General features: G+C 38.1%; 1 protein-coding gene across 1 annotated transcript in view; it reads right to left on the bottom strand.

Annotated features, from left to right (window-relative positions):
* Positions 1 to 5,591: 5,591 nt before the first annotated feature.
* CNTNAP4 (contactin associated protein family member 4) overlaps positions 5,592 to 18,221 on the bottom strand; it is a 342,427-nt gene continuing 329,797 nt past the window's right edge. The window contains exons 22-24 of the mRNA XM_065405994.1: positions 13,693 to 13,911; positions 13,272 to 13,343; positions 5,592 to 5,785 (exon numbers count right to left, since the gene is read on the bottom strand). Of these exons, the coding sequence (XP_065262066.1) occupies positions 5,592 to 5,785; positions 13,272 to 13,343; positions 13,693 to 13,911 (485 nt within the window). The remainder of the gene's footprint in view (positions 5,786 to 13,271; positions 13,344 to 13,692; positions 13,912 to 18,221) is intronic.

Genomic DNA, 18,221 nt, shown 5'->3' with positions numbered 1-18,221 from the left:
TGAGGGGTAAAATTTGAAGTACCTGGTTCCTTGTCTAAGGTTCAAATCACACATTTCTTTATTCACAGAAATATGATGAATGTCTGATAATTACTTATGTCACTTTTAAACAGGCACTTATCAGTTCACTGATATTGTAGCAGAGGGTCATGTTCAGTACCCTTTTTTCTTGGCCCAGTGTCCTTTATGCTGGATACTTTCTAGTTAATGCTGGCCACATCAACTGTTTGCAGCATACAACTGTTTTCTAAAACAAACACAAATAACCCACCCCCCAAAAAAAACAAAACATGAGACTATATTGTGCTAAAAAATGGGGGGGGGGTACAAAATTGTACACTCGTGTCTTCTGTAGTGGGTATCACATCAGAATAGTTAGAGGATTCAAATGATAGATTTTAGTAAGCATCGTGGCGCACAGATTTTTGTATTCAAATCTGAAAATATAGCCTAACCAGTACTCAGTCTCACATGGGTGCTGTTGGGTGCTTGGTGTCTAACACAACAGCCATTGATTCCTCCATATTCCCCCTGGAATTTAAGGGGATTTGGGGTGGCTGCTTCTTTTCCCTCATGTAGGATTTTAGGGGCTTTCAGTAAAGCCCACTGCCTCACTTAATCTGCAAAACAATCTTCTGAAGGGAAGGCTGGAGATGCAGCCCCCTCCCCCCCAAAAAAATACATGGTTGATTGTTTAATAGAGCTGTGCTTGAAGTAGATACATATACACAATCCATTGCGTTTCTAATTGCTTGTTTGTCCAAAATATTGCAAGAATGTGGATTATTTCCCACTACATTGCACACTGGACTGTCCATCTTTTCACTCTTTCCAATCATTGTGTAAAGTATTAGGGCTTTGGGCCATGGGTTCATATACTGCCTAGATCAGTAGAGACTGTGGGCCAGAACTCTATCCTTGATTAGCCCCAATTCAATCTTATTTAAAGCAATGTATTTGCACAAGAATAGCTGAAGGCAGAATTTAATCACAGGTCAAAGAGAATGGACCTAGCAACTTATATGAAATGAGGTCATGGTTTCATTTCAGTTCCCCCAAACCAGGGCCGGCTCTGGCTTTTTTGCCGCCCCCAGGCAAAAAAGCCTCCTGCCGCCCCACCCCGCCCCCCCAGGGGAGGGCGGCGAGGCCCGCCGGGGAGAGCGGAGCTCCGGCGGCCAGAGCACCGGGGGGAGGGCGGCGAGCCCGGCTGGGGCTCCGCTCTCTGCGGCGGCCAGAGGCTGCGCCGGGGGGAGGGCGGAGAGCCCCGCCGGGGCTCCGCTCTCCCCGGCGGCCAGAGGCAGCGCCGGGGGGAGGGCGGCGAGCCCGGCCGGGGCTCCGCTCTCCTCGGCGGCGAGCCCAGTTGCTGCCCCCCTCCAGGTGCCGCCCCAAGCACCAGCTTGGTGGGCTGGTGCCTGGAGCCGGCCCTGCCCCAAACTATCACCACAACTAGCACCAGTTGGTTCCTTTCTTTGGCAATTGAAGCAGTGAGATAAAAACACTAAAAGGGCTGAGAAGTCACACAAGCCCAGATCCTGAAAGGTACTCAGGCACCTAACTCTCTCTCCTTTAGTGTCTAAATACCTTTGAGGATCTGAGCCATAGTCCCTCCAGAACAGAACTGATGCAAACAAGCAGGGTTAATTATCAGATCTTGCACCATAAATACCCCTGTCATATTCTGATGTTGGTTCCTTGTGCTGTCAGTTTGCCTTTATACAATTTTATCCTTTTATTTAATACTGATTTCTGCAGTTTTTCTAACTAATAGTGCTCAATCTCATTAAATGATCAGAAGCTCCAGGGATTCATTTGTGTTTTGTGCTGCAGAATTAGGGCCTGATTAATAAACTTCTGATCACTTCAATTATGTGGCATTTTTGCATGCTCTGCAACTACACCCCAGAGAGTAATGTTTTCGCAACATGAAGTTTTGTGAATTAAATTCTTTTTCTGTTGCAAACAAGAGGACACATTTTCCTGATAATACAATGTGGCACTGCATAGCTCTGTACGGTTACAGCTTCAATATGAATGTGTGACCTTCCCAAGTTTTCTCAAGTTAATGCATTTTATTTCCAAAGTCACTTGTTGAGCTGTAATAATTATTTTATTCATCCTGTGCCACATTCCAGAAGTATATATTAGCATCAGTGTTAATTTTTGGGCTGTATGACGTGTTTCTCATTAAATGTTTGTAGCGTGCTTTCACTGCATTTAGTATGTTACACAGGCTTGGGCAATGCACCAACAGAAGTGTTTGTTTGAAGATGAATGAAAAACAATTATTATTTTGCAATGATTGACTAAATATAGGATGTATAAATGATTGCAGCCCTTATGCAGCCTTAGCCCACACAAAGCATTACAAATTTCCTCAGGTTTCATGCCACTGTTTACTGTATTTGCCATGGAAATGGGTCAGTGCATAGTAGACATGCTATACTAGGTCTAGGATGCACAGCATTTTTATAAATAACCACACTCACCAGTATGTTATATGCACTTCTACTTTTTTTACTGCTTTAAGAAAAAAAAAGAAGAGAGAATCAGTATATTGTCCTAAGTTTTAAACTTTTTTATACAAATTTTTAAAAATATTTTCCTCACTTTCTTTTAAAAATTGTTTTATTAACAGAGCGAGGCAAAAGATTACACATTGGGATAAGAGGGTCAAGGAAGGGACAGCACAATGGTGTACAATGTATCAGTGCACTTTGGTGCCACCATTTTGTTGTACCCATAAGAAGGCAGCAAATAGTGGATAATGTTGTTTCATTGACTCTGAACCTGTATATACCGGACTCCATCTATGAATATATGATCAGTCTTTCTATGGCAGAAAATGGGCATTTATTCCTTCTGAGAGATGCAATTACGGTATGCTACAAATGTGTAGATGTGCATTCAACAACCACCACCCGTTTTTTTTTTTCTTTTCTTCACACAGTAAAACGCCATAAAAGTTCTTAAACATAGTGTGTCATTCACACAGGGATTTTTTTTTTCATATTTAATTATTTTGCAAAATGGGTCTTTACTGAGCTACGGCCTTCCTGTTGCCTTTTTTTTTTTAAAACACCCATCAATGAATAATGAAAGACTACAATCATTCTTTTGACAGAAAGTGAAAGAAGCAGCTTTTCTTTCCATTTTGACACTCAAAAACAAAGTTAAAACAAACAAATGGAGGAAGAAACAACAGGTAACTGGAATGTTAAATTTGTATATTTCCAACTTGTCCTGGTGTGGATACACTTTGGGTTCCTATTACAATCTGAAAAGTATGTGGGAAGTGCCCACAAAGTATAGTGTCTCTTTTATAATTCAATCAAATATTTCTTTGTGGCGGCAGCATCCAACACATTGAGATCTCCAATATCATAAAGAGTTTAGTCCTGTCCCATATGGTCACTGCTGCACCCTTGACTGGTAAAGGTATAGGTAGCTTAAATGGGGTTCTTACATCAAGTGTTTATTTGGAATAGCAGTTGCACATAATGAATAGAGGAGAGTGGGACATTCATACCAGTGCTATGGAGGAGGGAAAATATTGGCAGAGTCATTAGTGATAGAGGGATTTGATCCAAAGCCCAGTGAAGGCAATGGAAAGATACCCATTGAATTCAATACTCTTTGGCTCAGGGCTTTAAAGAGGGACAAGGTGCTTCGCTCTTTAGAGAACAGGTTTGGGGCAGGGGGAGAAGAGGGAGAGTTTAAATCAGACTAGATGCAATTGCAATAAAACAATGTTTAATGGTTATGACCCAGGAAATGTAGGAAAAACTCAGCACTGAATAAAGAAGAGGGACAGAAGGAGACTGTGTGCCTAAAGGATGTGTGTTTGAAAAGGCTCCCAGTGTCAACAAGAAGGGGAGAAATGTACTCCTAGACATGAAGAGGAGCTGTAAAGAAGACAGTAGAAAAGGGACTGTGAGACTCCAGTGAGGAGTTAATAAAAGTGAGGAAGGAAAACAAACCTAAAGGAACATATTTTCAAAGAGACCTCTACTCACCCTCTAAATTTCTGTAAAGCAATTTTACACATGCACATTTTTGGCCAAACTTTTGTGCTCAGATAATGTATTTGGACATCTAGGGTGGGATTTTCAAAAGTGTTCAGAGTTGAGCTAACCCTATACCCATTGACTCAGTGGGTACTACCATTGGTTTCAATGAAAGCAGAGTTAGGTCAGCACTGAGTAATTTCTAAAATCCCATCCCTATCTTTTCAGACAGAAATGATATTTGCATTCTTAAATCCAGGTTTTAGACACACAACGCTTAGTAACTCCAGAAAAGCTCATGTCCCAGAATGGCTCAGACTTAGAGGCAAGACTTCTGAAAATTTGGCCTAATTATTCTATATGTTTGGCTTTGAAGGGAAGTTATTATAATTTACTGTAATATCTCATTGAGGTATTATTAGGTATTATTATGGAGTGCAGTGCAAGAGAATTAGAGCATCAGGAAGTGTGCTATTTTTAAAATGTCTTATCTTACCAGGATCAAAAAGAGAAACTGATTTCCTTTATTTTATACAAATTAACCTCGGGACTTGGAAGATCATATATCTGCTGCTTTCAGAGAGCATACCTTTTGTAGTGAAGGGAGACAATTACATTTAGGCTGCATTGATAAATTTCCAAAATTTACCAGCCCAGGTACTCTATTTGTCCACCTTCTGCTGTTATTATTAATGATAATCAATAAGTGAATGATATTTTACTCATCTTTACAAATAAGCAGCACTCAGAGGGTGCTGGATTATGCAAATAATGTGGTAATTTGCTGCAATCCACTGCCAAACACGTGATGAAAGAGCTTGTATAATTTAGTGGCACACTTTGTGCACACTTCAGCCTGCACCTTGATAGAACTGCAAACTTCAAAATTAAATTCAGTAGCTAAAGATTGTCAGTGTGTCCAATTGAATAAAAAGGGCCAAATGGATCCAATTACCCCATTCTCCATAGCCAGGTTAGAAACTGATCTGTTAATGTCATCATTGGTCATTTCACATGGAAAAATAAGTAAGGGTTTTGTTTAGTTTTGGGTATCTGGCTTGATGACTCACGAGTAGAAGTTGACACTGGCCAACAGTGGTGGAAAAGGGATTCAATATCAGGAAGCCACTGGGGATCACTATAAAGCAACATAGCAGAGTTTCTCAAGTAAACGTTACAGTTCAACTTTGACCTTGAACAAAATGCCTGAATCACAGATTTTAAAGAGATGGATGGGGGCAATAGCTTAACAATTCTCCCACTTAAAAACCATATTCAGCATTCACGTTAAAATTCAGTTGTAGAAGGTCACATCAGAACAGTCAGAAACTACCAACAATGAAATTGGTTACAATATCTAATTCACTGTTACATAAAATGCATTTACGGTATAATAGCTAAGGAATGCATGTAATTTAAAGAGGCCTCCTACAGCAATCACTGAGACTGAACATATGCAGTATAATAGGTCTCAAATCCATTGCATTTACTTTGAGTGCAAGAGCTTTTTTGTCCATTGAGAGCCCCTGGCTTAGCAAGAAAGTCAGACTGTCACATTATTATATTAAATTAAATCATAAATGCCAATCAGAAGAAGTATTCCTTTTGATTTTCGTTGACTGTATTTTGCATGCTGAGCTCACATTTCAGGGCAGTCTCGGCACTGTCCTCATTTTCTGATCCTTTTGCCTCATTTTTTTTATATACGCTTTTTTTTTTATAAATGCGTACAGCTATGGCAGTGATGCAAAGCAGGATGAATATCACAACTGCTATCACACCTAGGGAGGAGAGAGGAGGAGAGAAAATTAATCAGATATACTAGTCAAATAATAAGTGAGGTTCATAGCCGAGGTTCAACCAGTGTGTGCTGTAGAACCGATATGGTGGGACGCCCAAGAGGGGAAATGGAAGTATGACAACAATCCCCCTGAAACTCCCAATGAAACTAGAACTTCAGAGCAAACTGGTGCAGTCCACAAATGAACAGGCTTGGCCAGAAAATGCAAGGAGTGAGGAGCATTCAGAAGAAGTGCTAATTCAATACCTCCCCGGACATCCTTTTATGGAGTCTAGCCAGAGTTTAACGCTTCCCATCCCCAGATATGATGGTGCCAGTACCAATACCTGCCCTCCCCTCTTAGAAGAAAATCCCCATTCATAAGTAGTTTCCTTTGGAAGCACAAGTTGGGGTGGGCAGGTGTTCACAGCCCTAACTTATGCCCCCTACTCTGAATCAAGCCCTACATCTATACTGTATCGTTACAGTCTACTATTAGATGTTTGTCATAATAATCAAGACATGCTTGATTGAAAAAGACCACATGTTCTTTGGGCCCCTAAGTGAAAAAAATGTGGGGTTCTTTTCCTTCCTGTAATCAGGATTGTGTCATTGTGTGTGATGGGTGAGGTGTGAGCATGCCTGGTCCCTGAATGAACAGGAACATTTGTGGCTCCATGGATAGCATTGGCTTTGCTACTTCTTCAGATGTTTTTGATTTAGTCTTGCCACACAATACCAGCACCACACCAATCATCACAACAATAACACAGTAGTCCAGAGCCTGCTGAATGGAGGAAAAATAAAGGGTGAGAGAAATATCTTTGAACACTTATAATTTGGGGAAGCACTCAGATACCATGGTGATGATCACCATATAGGAGACTAAATAGATTGGGCAGATAGGATTAAAGCTGCCAGTACTGAAGATTTATAGTACAGTTCCTGTAACAGGGTAGGGCAAGAAAGAGAGAAATGCTTACAGTTCCATATCAACCACATAGCGTAAATGAAAACAATGCATCCGTTCTAAAATAAAAGCAATGATTTGGCCATTTGTCATCATCTCATAAAAATCTACCATCTTCAAAATGCTTCATTTTATATTAAGTTACAAGGACCTTATTGTGAATTTTTTCTCTATATATAGAAATCTCACTGATGTTTTGAGTGCAGACTGACTGCATGATCTTTATTAAGATACAGTAAAACAAAACAGTGTACATCCTGGTGTAACAGCACATACATACTCTGAGGGCTTATCTATGCACAATTTTCTAAAGCGATAGAGTTAAGGTGGTATAATCCCTTATGTGTTAATGCAATTATACCTGTAGAAAGGTGCTTATATTAGTATTGGGGTTTAACTAATATAACTAAAGCAGCATAAAAACTGCGTGTACACTAGAGCTGTGTGAATTATTGATTTTTTGGTTTTATGGCACTTACAATAAAACAGTTTCAAGTCAACCCAAGAACTAATTTATTTAAATTTCAGCAAATTGAAACATTGAAAAAAAATAATTTGTGTCAAATTAAACATTTTGATTTGAAACTAAATGTTTCATTTTGATTTTTGAGTGTACTTTTCTTCTTAAATTAAAATAAATCAAAGGTAATTTCAAAACAAAAAGTCATTTTGATTGAAAAATCACAATATTTTGTTTTGAAAATGTTTAAATGAAACATTTCAACCTTTTTTTGAATTGTTGTAGTAGTTTTTTTAAACCAAAATAATTTGCCAAAATCAACACAAATTTGTGAGTCAACCCAAATCTGTATTTTTCACCAAGGAAGAGTTTTGGTTGAAAAATTTCACTCACGTGTAGTGTACGCCACTCTTAATGTGTTCAATAGCAATAACCAGAGAGGTTTACATTAAAAATAGTGGGAACTTCAGTGTCTCTTGCAGTTCAAAAACAATTATGGTTTTAATACACTTAAAAACATAACCCTCTAAAATGTATCTAGCACATAAATTAAGTATCTTTCCTACATAATAAGTAATTATGACAGATATAGACACATGTGAAAACCCAGTATCAGGAACCAAGTGTAAAATCTTGACCACATATAAGTCCATGACAAACTCCCAAAGAGGACTTCAATAGGACTGAATCTCACCCCCAAAAGTTAGCATGTTTTTAGGTACTAATTTTTTGTTTGTATATTTGTTTTTCATTATGGCTGAATATACAGTAAATGTACAATGGGCTTTTAAGACTTGCAGGTGCCTAAAGCTTGCGGGTGTTCTCAGCCATTGCTCAGTTAATAGTCTGAGTTGAGGTGCTTACTCTATAGTTGTTTTCTATTTATGAAAATGAAAACAAGAAATAGGAGGCAAAATTGTACCAAAGTTGCAACCTAAAATTAGAAAGTTAAACATTAAAGGTCCAACATATATGGTGGCACAAACAATCAGGGTCTTTGACCTTTGAGTGACGTAAACTGTGGAAGAAATAATTGTGTGTGCAAGAGTAGCTATGTTTCCCCTTCCTTTATCTGCCTAACCCAGTACAGATCCCAACTCTCTTCTACTGACCAATCATGTTTAGAAGGAGGATGACCCATGTCCTGGTGCTTTCCAGGGCACCCTTAGAGATCCTATACTTAGGGAAGTGGGTGCAAATCAAGCACCAGCCAGCTTGCATGTGACTATCCCAGACATGCCACTCACACTTGCTTTGTATCTGTGGGATGCTGTTAATGCTTGCACTCCATGGGACTGAATTTCCATTACCTTGCACCTCGAGTTGTCATTTACATTGATACACAGTAAGTACAAAGTGGGTGTGGTACCATTCTGATTTGGTAGCAATTAACATTCACGTTGTACAAATATAAATGACTAAACAAGATGTAAGGTAGTGGAGAATTAGGCCCAAGACTAGGAAACATCAACATCCAGTGAGTTGTACAGCAGTCACTAGGCTGTATAACTGATATTACTGGAGATGATGTGTCAGATGAGAAGAACCCAATTTGATTTTTCAGAAGCTGAAATGAGTTTGCAGTGCTGACAGTAAGAAAAAAAAATCATTTTATTTCTAAACTGAGAACATTTGATTTGGAAATCATTGAGTGACAGACAAACACAAAACCTTAAAATCGCATGTTTAATGTTACTTATCAGAGTAGAACACCTTAAACTGTGTTAAAATTGCAGTGTTTTTAGGTTCATGAACATCTTCCTTTCTTCCCTTGCTACAACTGTAGGCTTGAGATTTCAGACTATGGTATTTTTTCCCCACCCTAACACCTTTAGTGTGTGCAGCAAAGGGTTTCTGTGGAGAGCTAAGTAACTGATTTTAAAAATCAAATGGATGTTTGTTTGTGTTTAAGTTTTAGGTGAGTTAACAATTACAGATCTTTCACAGCAGGTATCCTATTTCTGCTTAGGCCAAACTCCTTGCAATCTGCAGTACCAGTCTTCTAGAGAAAAGTGGTATCAGGATCAGACAAACTGTAGAAAGAATAGAAGGAGCATGTCCTGATGCAAAGTCACCTTAAGTCAACAGAATGCCTTTGAGCAAATGATTTGGAGATTCTGAGTATAGGACCCAATCAGAGTGGATGGATTATAGAGTGCAGACTAGACAGATTTACATATTCACAATCCAGTTATTCTGCTGTGAAGAACTACACTATGATTATCTAAATATCTTCACTCTGATTGGCAGAATATTAGAATAGCATATTATTACTGACATGCATCCGACGAAGTGGGCATTCACCCACGAAAGCTTATGCTCCAATACATCTGTTAGTCTTAAAGGTGCCACGGGACTCTCTGTTGCTTAATACTGAGAAAATTACAAACACTAGATAAACCAGACACCCAGAACCAATCAGAACTGAAGGAATGGCATAACTTGAAAAATCTGATTGGCTGAGACAATTCCATTTCAGTATAATAATAATAATCACAAATTTGTATTCACTAGAATGAAAAATTAAACTGTGTGCATAAGACTCCTCAAATGCCTCGATACCACGGTGATTGGCACCTTATAATTTCCCCCCACCCCCATTAGTTTGTCTAACAAATTAACCTAGGAAAGGTGCTTGATTCAGAAGCACTTTTGTTTGGAGTGACACTTTGGTTTGCTGGAGGGGCCCTTTGGTAGGGAGGGTTCTCAGTCCCTTTTTGTCTGAATTAACCTTTCCTTGCAGGAAAAGTAGCATTTTTTTCTCAAATCAATGTTACTCAGTGACACTAAAATAACTGAAATCCCCATTGACAGAAATTGTCTGTGGGTGGAATTCATCTATGACACAAAGGATCACCACCAGTTTCTTAATCATGACTTTATTGTACCATAGGGTCCTGCATGAGGCTGTACAAATATATCTGCATACTTCTCACTTCCCACAAAAAAGGGGAATGAAGGTTGATGATGGAGTGGGCCGCAGACGACCCAGGTGAGGGGGTTATGGAATTGACTTTTACATTAACCTAGTGGCCCCTCTGGCTAGAGTGGTGGCCCTATAGCCTTGAATAGCAGTCATAGAGGGTCTGTGCTGCAATCTCACATTCCAGCCCTGGGTTAAATGTTGGATTTCACCCCCTCAGCCCACTCATCTTCACACCCATAGGCCATTATTTTTCAAACTTTGTGGGAGTGAAGCTAATTTTCTCCTATGAGAAGACATAATAGTTTGGTACTGAATAGTCTTCCTGATTTACAAGGAAATTTTGACAAATGAATGACTAAATACCAGAATAGAGGATAGTTCTAAGACCCTCTCAAGTTTGTGACAAATATACATATAACATGCTATGTACAATATAAATCTAATTAAGGTTGACAGTACCAATTTAAGTTAAGGGTGAAAAACATTACAGGGATGTTGCAGCTATTCCCAAAACAGGCATTATAAACCTAGGAAATTCAAAGTTAAGGATTAATTTAAAAGAAATTCAAAAATGTTAAGACATGGAAATGCACAATTAAGAAACCCAAACAATTAAAAAACCCAACACAATTAAGAAATCCTTAACACTGCTCAGTAGTGACAGTGTGAGAAAAAATGTGGGGAAAAAAGATGTTATCTATAAACATCGATTTAATTTAATCTGGGACTGCAAACACTATGAGACCTTAACCATAATCCTTTGGTTACTCAAAAATAACAGGAGTACTTGTGGCACCTTAGAGACTAACAAATTTATTAGAGCATAAGCTTTCGTGGGCTACAACCCACTTCTTCGGATGCATCCGAAGAAGTGGGTTGTAGCCCACGAAAGCTTATGCTCTAATAAATTTGTTAGTCTCTAAGGTGCCACAAGTACTCCTGTTATTTTTGCGGATACAGACTAACACGGCTGCTACTCTGAAACCTTTGGTTACTGCATGTCATATTACAAGGCAGAGTCAAGGTTGATGAAGTGACTGAACTGTGCATGTCCATGCTATACAAAGTGTTTGGTAAAATATGGAAAACACACTGTAAAAGAAAGAAATATTTTGTTTGGCTAGCTGAGGCCTGGTCCAAACCCCAGACAAATCAATGAGTCTTTCTATTAATCTTAAAAGTAGTTGGATCAGGTCCTAAAGCCATAAGTAGAAGTATCTATTTTATTTTCTATAATTTTTGGTTGAGAAGTCCTCGGATCTGATTACTATTCATTGAACCTGGTACCAATAATACTAACCTCGTACTTTTCTTTTCATACCTTTACCATATATAAAATTATCCACTCATTTCAGGACACTACATATAATTTCAGGACATTTCTAATACAATTCTAATGTCATTTCAAGACATTTCTTGGCTCTCCCAAACATTAGTAACAAAAGTAAAAGCACTGTCAACCTTCTGTATTCAACATTGTTAACCGAAAATATTCCAGAATTTGCCCTAAAATTGCAGACTTTAGCACTACCATTTAAGCAGGCAACCTTTGATCAACTGTTGTTTTAGTGGTTTTAAGGAAGTGACTTGTGTGGACAATACGCCATTAATCATCTGCAATATTGGGTAGAGGATGCCATCATTTCAGTTGTTCTATATGTGACTGCATATTCTGTAGTTATAAATCCCTTATACTTGGTGGGAAGATTTGGTAGTTTTATTCCACTAAATTTTGTACTTTGTATGTTCAGGCTCTTAAGGCCCTTGCAAAAGAAACATTCAAAATTTAACCAGAGATGACAAATGATGGACTCTCTTTTTTCAGTACAAGTCACTAATTGAAATTGAATCACTGAATGATATAGCAGAAAAACCATTTTCAGGACCAAAGAGAAGTTCCTTCATCTCTCCTCTTCCAAAGAAAAAAAAATACCATCAGAAAACTCTCACAGGATAGAATCTCACAGGGTAGCTATTTAAAGAAATGTCACTGTCATATATTTGTTCCAGCACCATTTGTGGAAACTGAAATTCTACCGAGAGTTTTTTGTCCCCAGACTCACATTATCAGACTTGCTTGACTTCTCTGAAGTTTATTCTTCTGAAGAGAGAAAATTGTCAGGCTTTCTAGCAGCTCAGTTCAAAAGTTCTGAGAAGTCTGCAAGAGCCACGATCAAAACCTGGATTTGCTGACTCCAAATCCATAGTACTCAATTTCAAGGTTTTCTATTGACAATATAATGTACACCTTGAACAAAATAAAATGAGACTTACACAAGATAAGTGCCATTTTATTTCATTTTGAGTGATCAAATTGTGTATGATTCTCCCACTGCAGAACCTTTAATAAAAACAGATTTTCTTAAAAAGTGCTTAAACAAGAACTAAATGTGATTTTCCTGAAAAAACAGTTAGGTAGATCAGCAGAAATTGTAAGGAGAATCAAGAAAAACAATACTCTGATCAACATTAACTATATTTTTAACATCTTAATGTGGATTTTATTTTCCAAGTTTTTTGAAACACTGAAAATCAGTGCAAATGGAGCTCAATCCATGAGTATATTGCACTGAATGGCAAACCAAAATGAAACCGGCCTTGGGGTACAACAGGCATTCAAGCCATGCAAATTCCCCATTTTCTCAAGCATAAAGGCAAGGCAAAAGCTGTGCTGCTGAGATCTATTTAACAAAGGGCTTCCTCACTTTGAACATGCTCCATTGGCAAAAGTGAATCATTGTAAAAGCCAAAAAGCCATAAAAATGCTCTTTCCTTGAAAATATGCTGTATGCCCTAAGGTATCCAAGTAGGTATCCATATCATAGATACTTGCATTAAGCAGCTTAGTAAACTGTTCTTAAAATGCTGTGCATCAATAGAGTATTCAAATATTTATATAAACTGTCACTATATAAGCTAATATAATAAGTAGACAAGAGTTAATGATATTTTAAAACATCACTTTGACTTTTTCACTCAGCTCCTAACACTTTGTAGTAAAACGGAGCTTCTTTTAATTTGACACTGTTTTCCTTGTGCACCCAAAAGTTCCACTGACTTCACTTTAGCATTGAAAGATTCAAAGTTAATTTTAAAAATGGTTCCAGTGAAGCTTTTATAGTCCCTATTACCTCCAATAATTGCAGAGTCACTTCGGATTGCATTAGCTAAGGGCTCTCCCTCATCTATTGGTCCAGAATGATCTGCAACAGAAAAAAAAAGGAAAATGACAGACAAGTAGAAAGGAGGATTCTCAAGATACTTATATATGGTTATGGTTCACACACAGTATGGAACTGTGAAGTTAGTGTGGGTCTACATAGTTCTAAAGATCAATGTTGTAAATCACACTATGTGGAGGTGAACAGGAAAGTGAAAACATTAAGAGGAAATGACAGAGGCTAGAAAAATGGAAGAGAAGAACAAACAGAACAGAGCACATTTTCAATCTACCCCTGTCATGTATACCCACATTAAAAGACGGTAACGAATGAAGTTCTGAGAACCCTTCTTGTGTTTTAGAAGGTAAAACAAGTGATAGCCATATGCTACCTGCAAATGAATGGGTTGTTTCACTCGATGTTGAGTCAACTCCAGTTGAAGTACCGCAGTTAGATTCAGTGAAGCGTCCCTTTACAATGACTGGTGCTGAGCTGGTATGGTGCAATGCAGCCTTCAAAGGAGCAAAGTGGTTGAACTGCACTGAAGAGAGACATCCAATAAACCCCTGAGAGTTTGCCTTCATTGTGTCCTGATCTATATCATTACTTTCTGTCAATCAAAAGAAAAAGAACACAATCATAGTACAAATGTACAAAACAAAGTGAAAGAAGAATAATTAAATAATGAACCTGAATTCCTCTGACTATATTTATGCTACAGCAACAGATGTAGATTTGCTGAATTCCTTTCTTGTCTGTCTTTAATGAAAAGACAGCGAGATATATTCAACTTTTTTTTTTAAATGGATGACAGTTGCTAGTCTGCTGAGGGACATGCAGTTAACTCACTATAGTAAGTTGCAAAGCAAAAAGATTCAAATGTAACTAAAATATTTAAATTAAAATGTATCCCTCTTTCATTCTGCAAAGAAATAAAGTACATTCACGAAAAATACATATTATACTATGCTCTTACTCATAAATATGTACATTATGGAATCATATTATTTTTACAGATTCACTACTCCTTTCCATCATCAGCATATCTGTCAAACAAAAAACATCTGCAGACCTCAGATACTGGGAACTCATACAGATGCCTTGCTTGTGAAATGTTAAAAATGAATATTGGTCCAATCTAGTGTACCTGTTAAACATGATACCTTTCCTGCTTCACTAAAGGGGAAAAAAAAACCTACTAACTGTCTCTTGGGTTACCTTCATAAAAAGTATTGCCCTTTCAAAGCCCTTTGTCTACTCACCACCCAGCATTCCCCTCTGGAATGTGGATAGAACTCATCTGTGCTGGCAAATTTAATTTAAAAAACAAATTCTGGGTAACACATAATATTAATTGTCCCAAAGATATGCTTACAGAAAATAAGTTTCTGAGCTCTGTCCAAGTTAAATCATGCAGTCACAGCCTCTACATTACCAAATATTACAAAGTTGATAGAATGTATGCTCAGTCTAAGCACAGAAATTAGCTCATAACCTTTGCAGTGCTGGAAGTTGTCACCATTATATCAGTAAATACCTGTACATTAGTTTGTTGCTATGTGATGAATGGGATGACCAACTCAGTCTTACCATGTGAAATGAAAACCTGGATAGGATGTGGCAAAATATAAAACTTAACACCTTCATCAGACAATTTCTGCTTAATTCAAAACAATTTTTAAATAAACATTACTGGGACCTCAGCAGGACACTGCTTGCTCATTTCAAATGACAGATTCTATAAAAGTGTGATAAAATTAACCACCTCTAGTACGGAGACTCATCTAAAGAACATGGTGGTTAAATGGCCAGTAGCTGGTCTATACTAGTGTTCCCACCATACTAACATTGGAGCTGCACTGCTGGTACGGCAAATGATGGGAAACAGCCAAAAGTCATGGCTAGAGCTGCTAAAATGGGTGAATTTGCCTCACTGCTATGTGCTCTTTAATAGGTTTGGGGCCGTGTCAGCACAGCACCATCAGAACTGTGGGAATATACCCTTACCAATGAAGTTGAGCAGCTCGAGAGAAGAATCATACAGAGAAGCCCTTTAAGCTGGAGAGGGGACAAAGATTGTCCCAAGATGCGTATGAAGGAAAAACCCTTTGTCTAACTGTGAGTACGATGGAAAAACTGAGTAGGATAGAAAACCTGGCATCCTTTGCCAATAAAAACAGATTTGGATATTTAATAATCCTTGTGTGTGAATTTCACTCATTTACTCTCCTAAACAAAATAACATATCTGAAGTCTAGACTTTCCTGACCATTTGTAGTAATGGCATGTTTTTGAAAATAATGTGTTGGGGGGGGGGATTAGTTTTGTGGTGCACTGTAGCTCTGCACTTTTCACATAGGTATTTTATACCAGCATTTCAGCTCATTTGCTAAGTGTATTTTGAGATGATTCATAAAATAAAGATAAAGTTCTCCCACCTACATTATCTCCTTCTACAAAGAGCTTGTTTTGAATTCTGCCTCATCTATCTGTCCTCAATGGAGTGCAGAAGGTTAGCAGACACACAAATCTTAAGAGAACAATTTTAAAAAAGGAACTAGTGCAATCAAGAGACTTCTGTTTGACCTCTCTCCTGGACAATTTCCAACAATGATGATGATAATTAAGGTTTCACGGGTTTCAAATTCCTGTCAAGTGTAATTTTATGTTGAATTATTTTATTTGCTTGACTTTTTACACTGTCTAGACTTTCATGACTGTCACTTAGCAAAACAGAAACACTATTCATTTTTGACATTCAGAGCTAAATTTAAATGGTGCCTTAAAAACACACTTGTACAAAATTCAGCATTTGTACATAGTTTTGTGGGCACAATGGCTACCTGCACATTTTTGCTGACACAACTATTATATCCTCATATGAAACTGTGGTCTGAACAGTCAGCATTGATCCACTAGCATGAGTGGATATATTTCTGTGTCTGCAGGGGATACATCTGGCTGCATGTCTGTAACATAGATATTTTCATTTACACTGTGAAATTTTCAAAACATGAAAAAAACAGAATATATAGAATAACTAACATAACGTTCTGGTGAAATCATTTACATACAAGATTGTAGTGCTACTAAATATTGCAAAGTGGGTGGAGTATACTGGCCAACTATTCTGCTGGAACAGAAGTATTAGAAAGTTAAAAATATTTGTATTATTTATTACTGATAAGTAGTTGCTGTGAGGATGCTTAATTTAATATTCTTTCATTGCATAATCACTTTTCTGTGCCTGGGATTTCTTCAATATAGTTCTAGGAATACTACGACAATTTCAGAGCCCTCTTTCTTATCTAGTTACAAGAGTAAAACATGTTTACTTCTGACAAAAATTATCAGTAGGGAAAACAGGAAACAATACGATATTTCATGAAATTTCTTGCTACCTTCATTAACAATCTAAATGCCAAAGCGAAGAGAGTAACAAATGGTTACATGGCTTTATTTCAAAAGTTGTCACTTCCCACACTCATGCAAGTACTAGAAATAATAAGATTAAACATAGCAAACAAATATTTTGCCAATAGAATTTCCCTTAAACGGATACATCTTGGCTAAATTCCTGAATAGTTAGGGTTACATCCGGTACTACAAGTTTGTAGAAACTTTTTCCCCAGATGAGTATCCTGTATTGTTCATTTGTTGCATGTGTGCCTAGACTAGCTTTGCTGACTAACATAAATAAAAAATCTGGTGAAATAATAAGAGTTTAAAATATGTCCCATGTGAACTCTCTGGACGACACCTACATGTACAGTAAACGAAGACAGCTATATAGGAGACTCAGAACATATTTTACCAGTGACTCAGAGATGCATAGTAAAATTGGATACTACATATTTACTGCAGAGACTCATTGAATTCCAATTATGTGAAAATTGCAAATTTTTGCCATAACAGTTTTTTTTTTAAAACCAGCCTTTAAATGCCATTCTACTGTGGTTTTAAACAGTAATGCAGGGCTGGTGGACAGAAGTAGGATTTTTTAAGCAACTATTGATTAGCAGCTGTTTCACTGCAGCACTTGTATAGGTGAATACAAACACCATGGTTTTAATAGGCTGATTTTATTAAGAGCTTGAATCCTTCCCTTACTCTTCTCTTTAACCTCTCACTCTCCTCTGGCTGTTTCCCCTTGCAATACAAGCATGCACTAGGCTCTCTCATAACAAACAAAATAAAAACACACCCTTGACTCCACTTGTCTCTGCAACTACCACCCCAACTCTCTTCTCCCTTTCATGTCTAAGATTATTGAATGCACTGTCTACAAGTTCTACGTGGAGTTCCTGTCCTGCAGTTCATTCCGAGACCCTCACATTCCAACTTCTGACCCTTGTCTGTTATTGAAACTACTCTCACCAAAGTCTCTAATGACCTCGTCCTAGCTAATGTTCAGAACCAGTACTTCAGCCTCATCCTTCTTGACCTGCCTTTGACACCACTGTAAATGATCTTTGTGAAATCACATCATCCCTTGGCTTCCATGACTGTCCTTTCCTGGTTCTCCTGCTCCCTCTGTAATCACTCCTTTTGTGTGTCCCATGGAGAATCCTTCTCATGCACCCACCAGCTTTCTGCAGGGATTTCTTTGGTCCCCTTCTCTTCTCCCTCTATGCCTTTTCTCTGGGTAATCTCATCTGCAAACACAATTCAACTACCATCTCTATGCTGACGACTCACAGATCTACCTCTCTGCTCCAGATCTGTCTCCTGTCCAAACCAAAATGTTGGCCTGCCTAATATCTCCTTGTGTATATCGACTGTCAGCTCAAGCTCAACATGCCTAAAATAGCGCTCCTAATAGTTCCGCTCCTCGCCCACCCACAGCCCTCCCTGCTACCTCCTTAATCACAGTGGACAACACCACCATCCTGCCTGTCTCCAAGGCCCTTAACCTGGATG

Source organism: Emys orbicularis, chromosome 6, assembly GCF_028017835.1.
Source record: "Emys orbicularis isolate rEmyOrb1 chromosome 6, rEmyOrb1.hap1, whole genome shotgun sequence".
Taxonomy (NCBI): domain Eukaryota; kingdom Metazoa; phylum Chordata; order Testudines; family Emydidae; genus Emys; species Emys orbicularis.
This window is presented reverse-complemented; position numbering and strand designations above follow the sequence as displayed.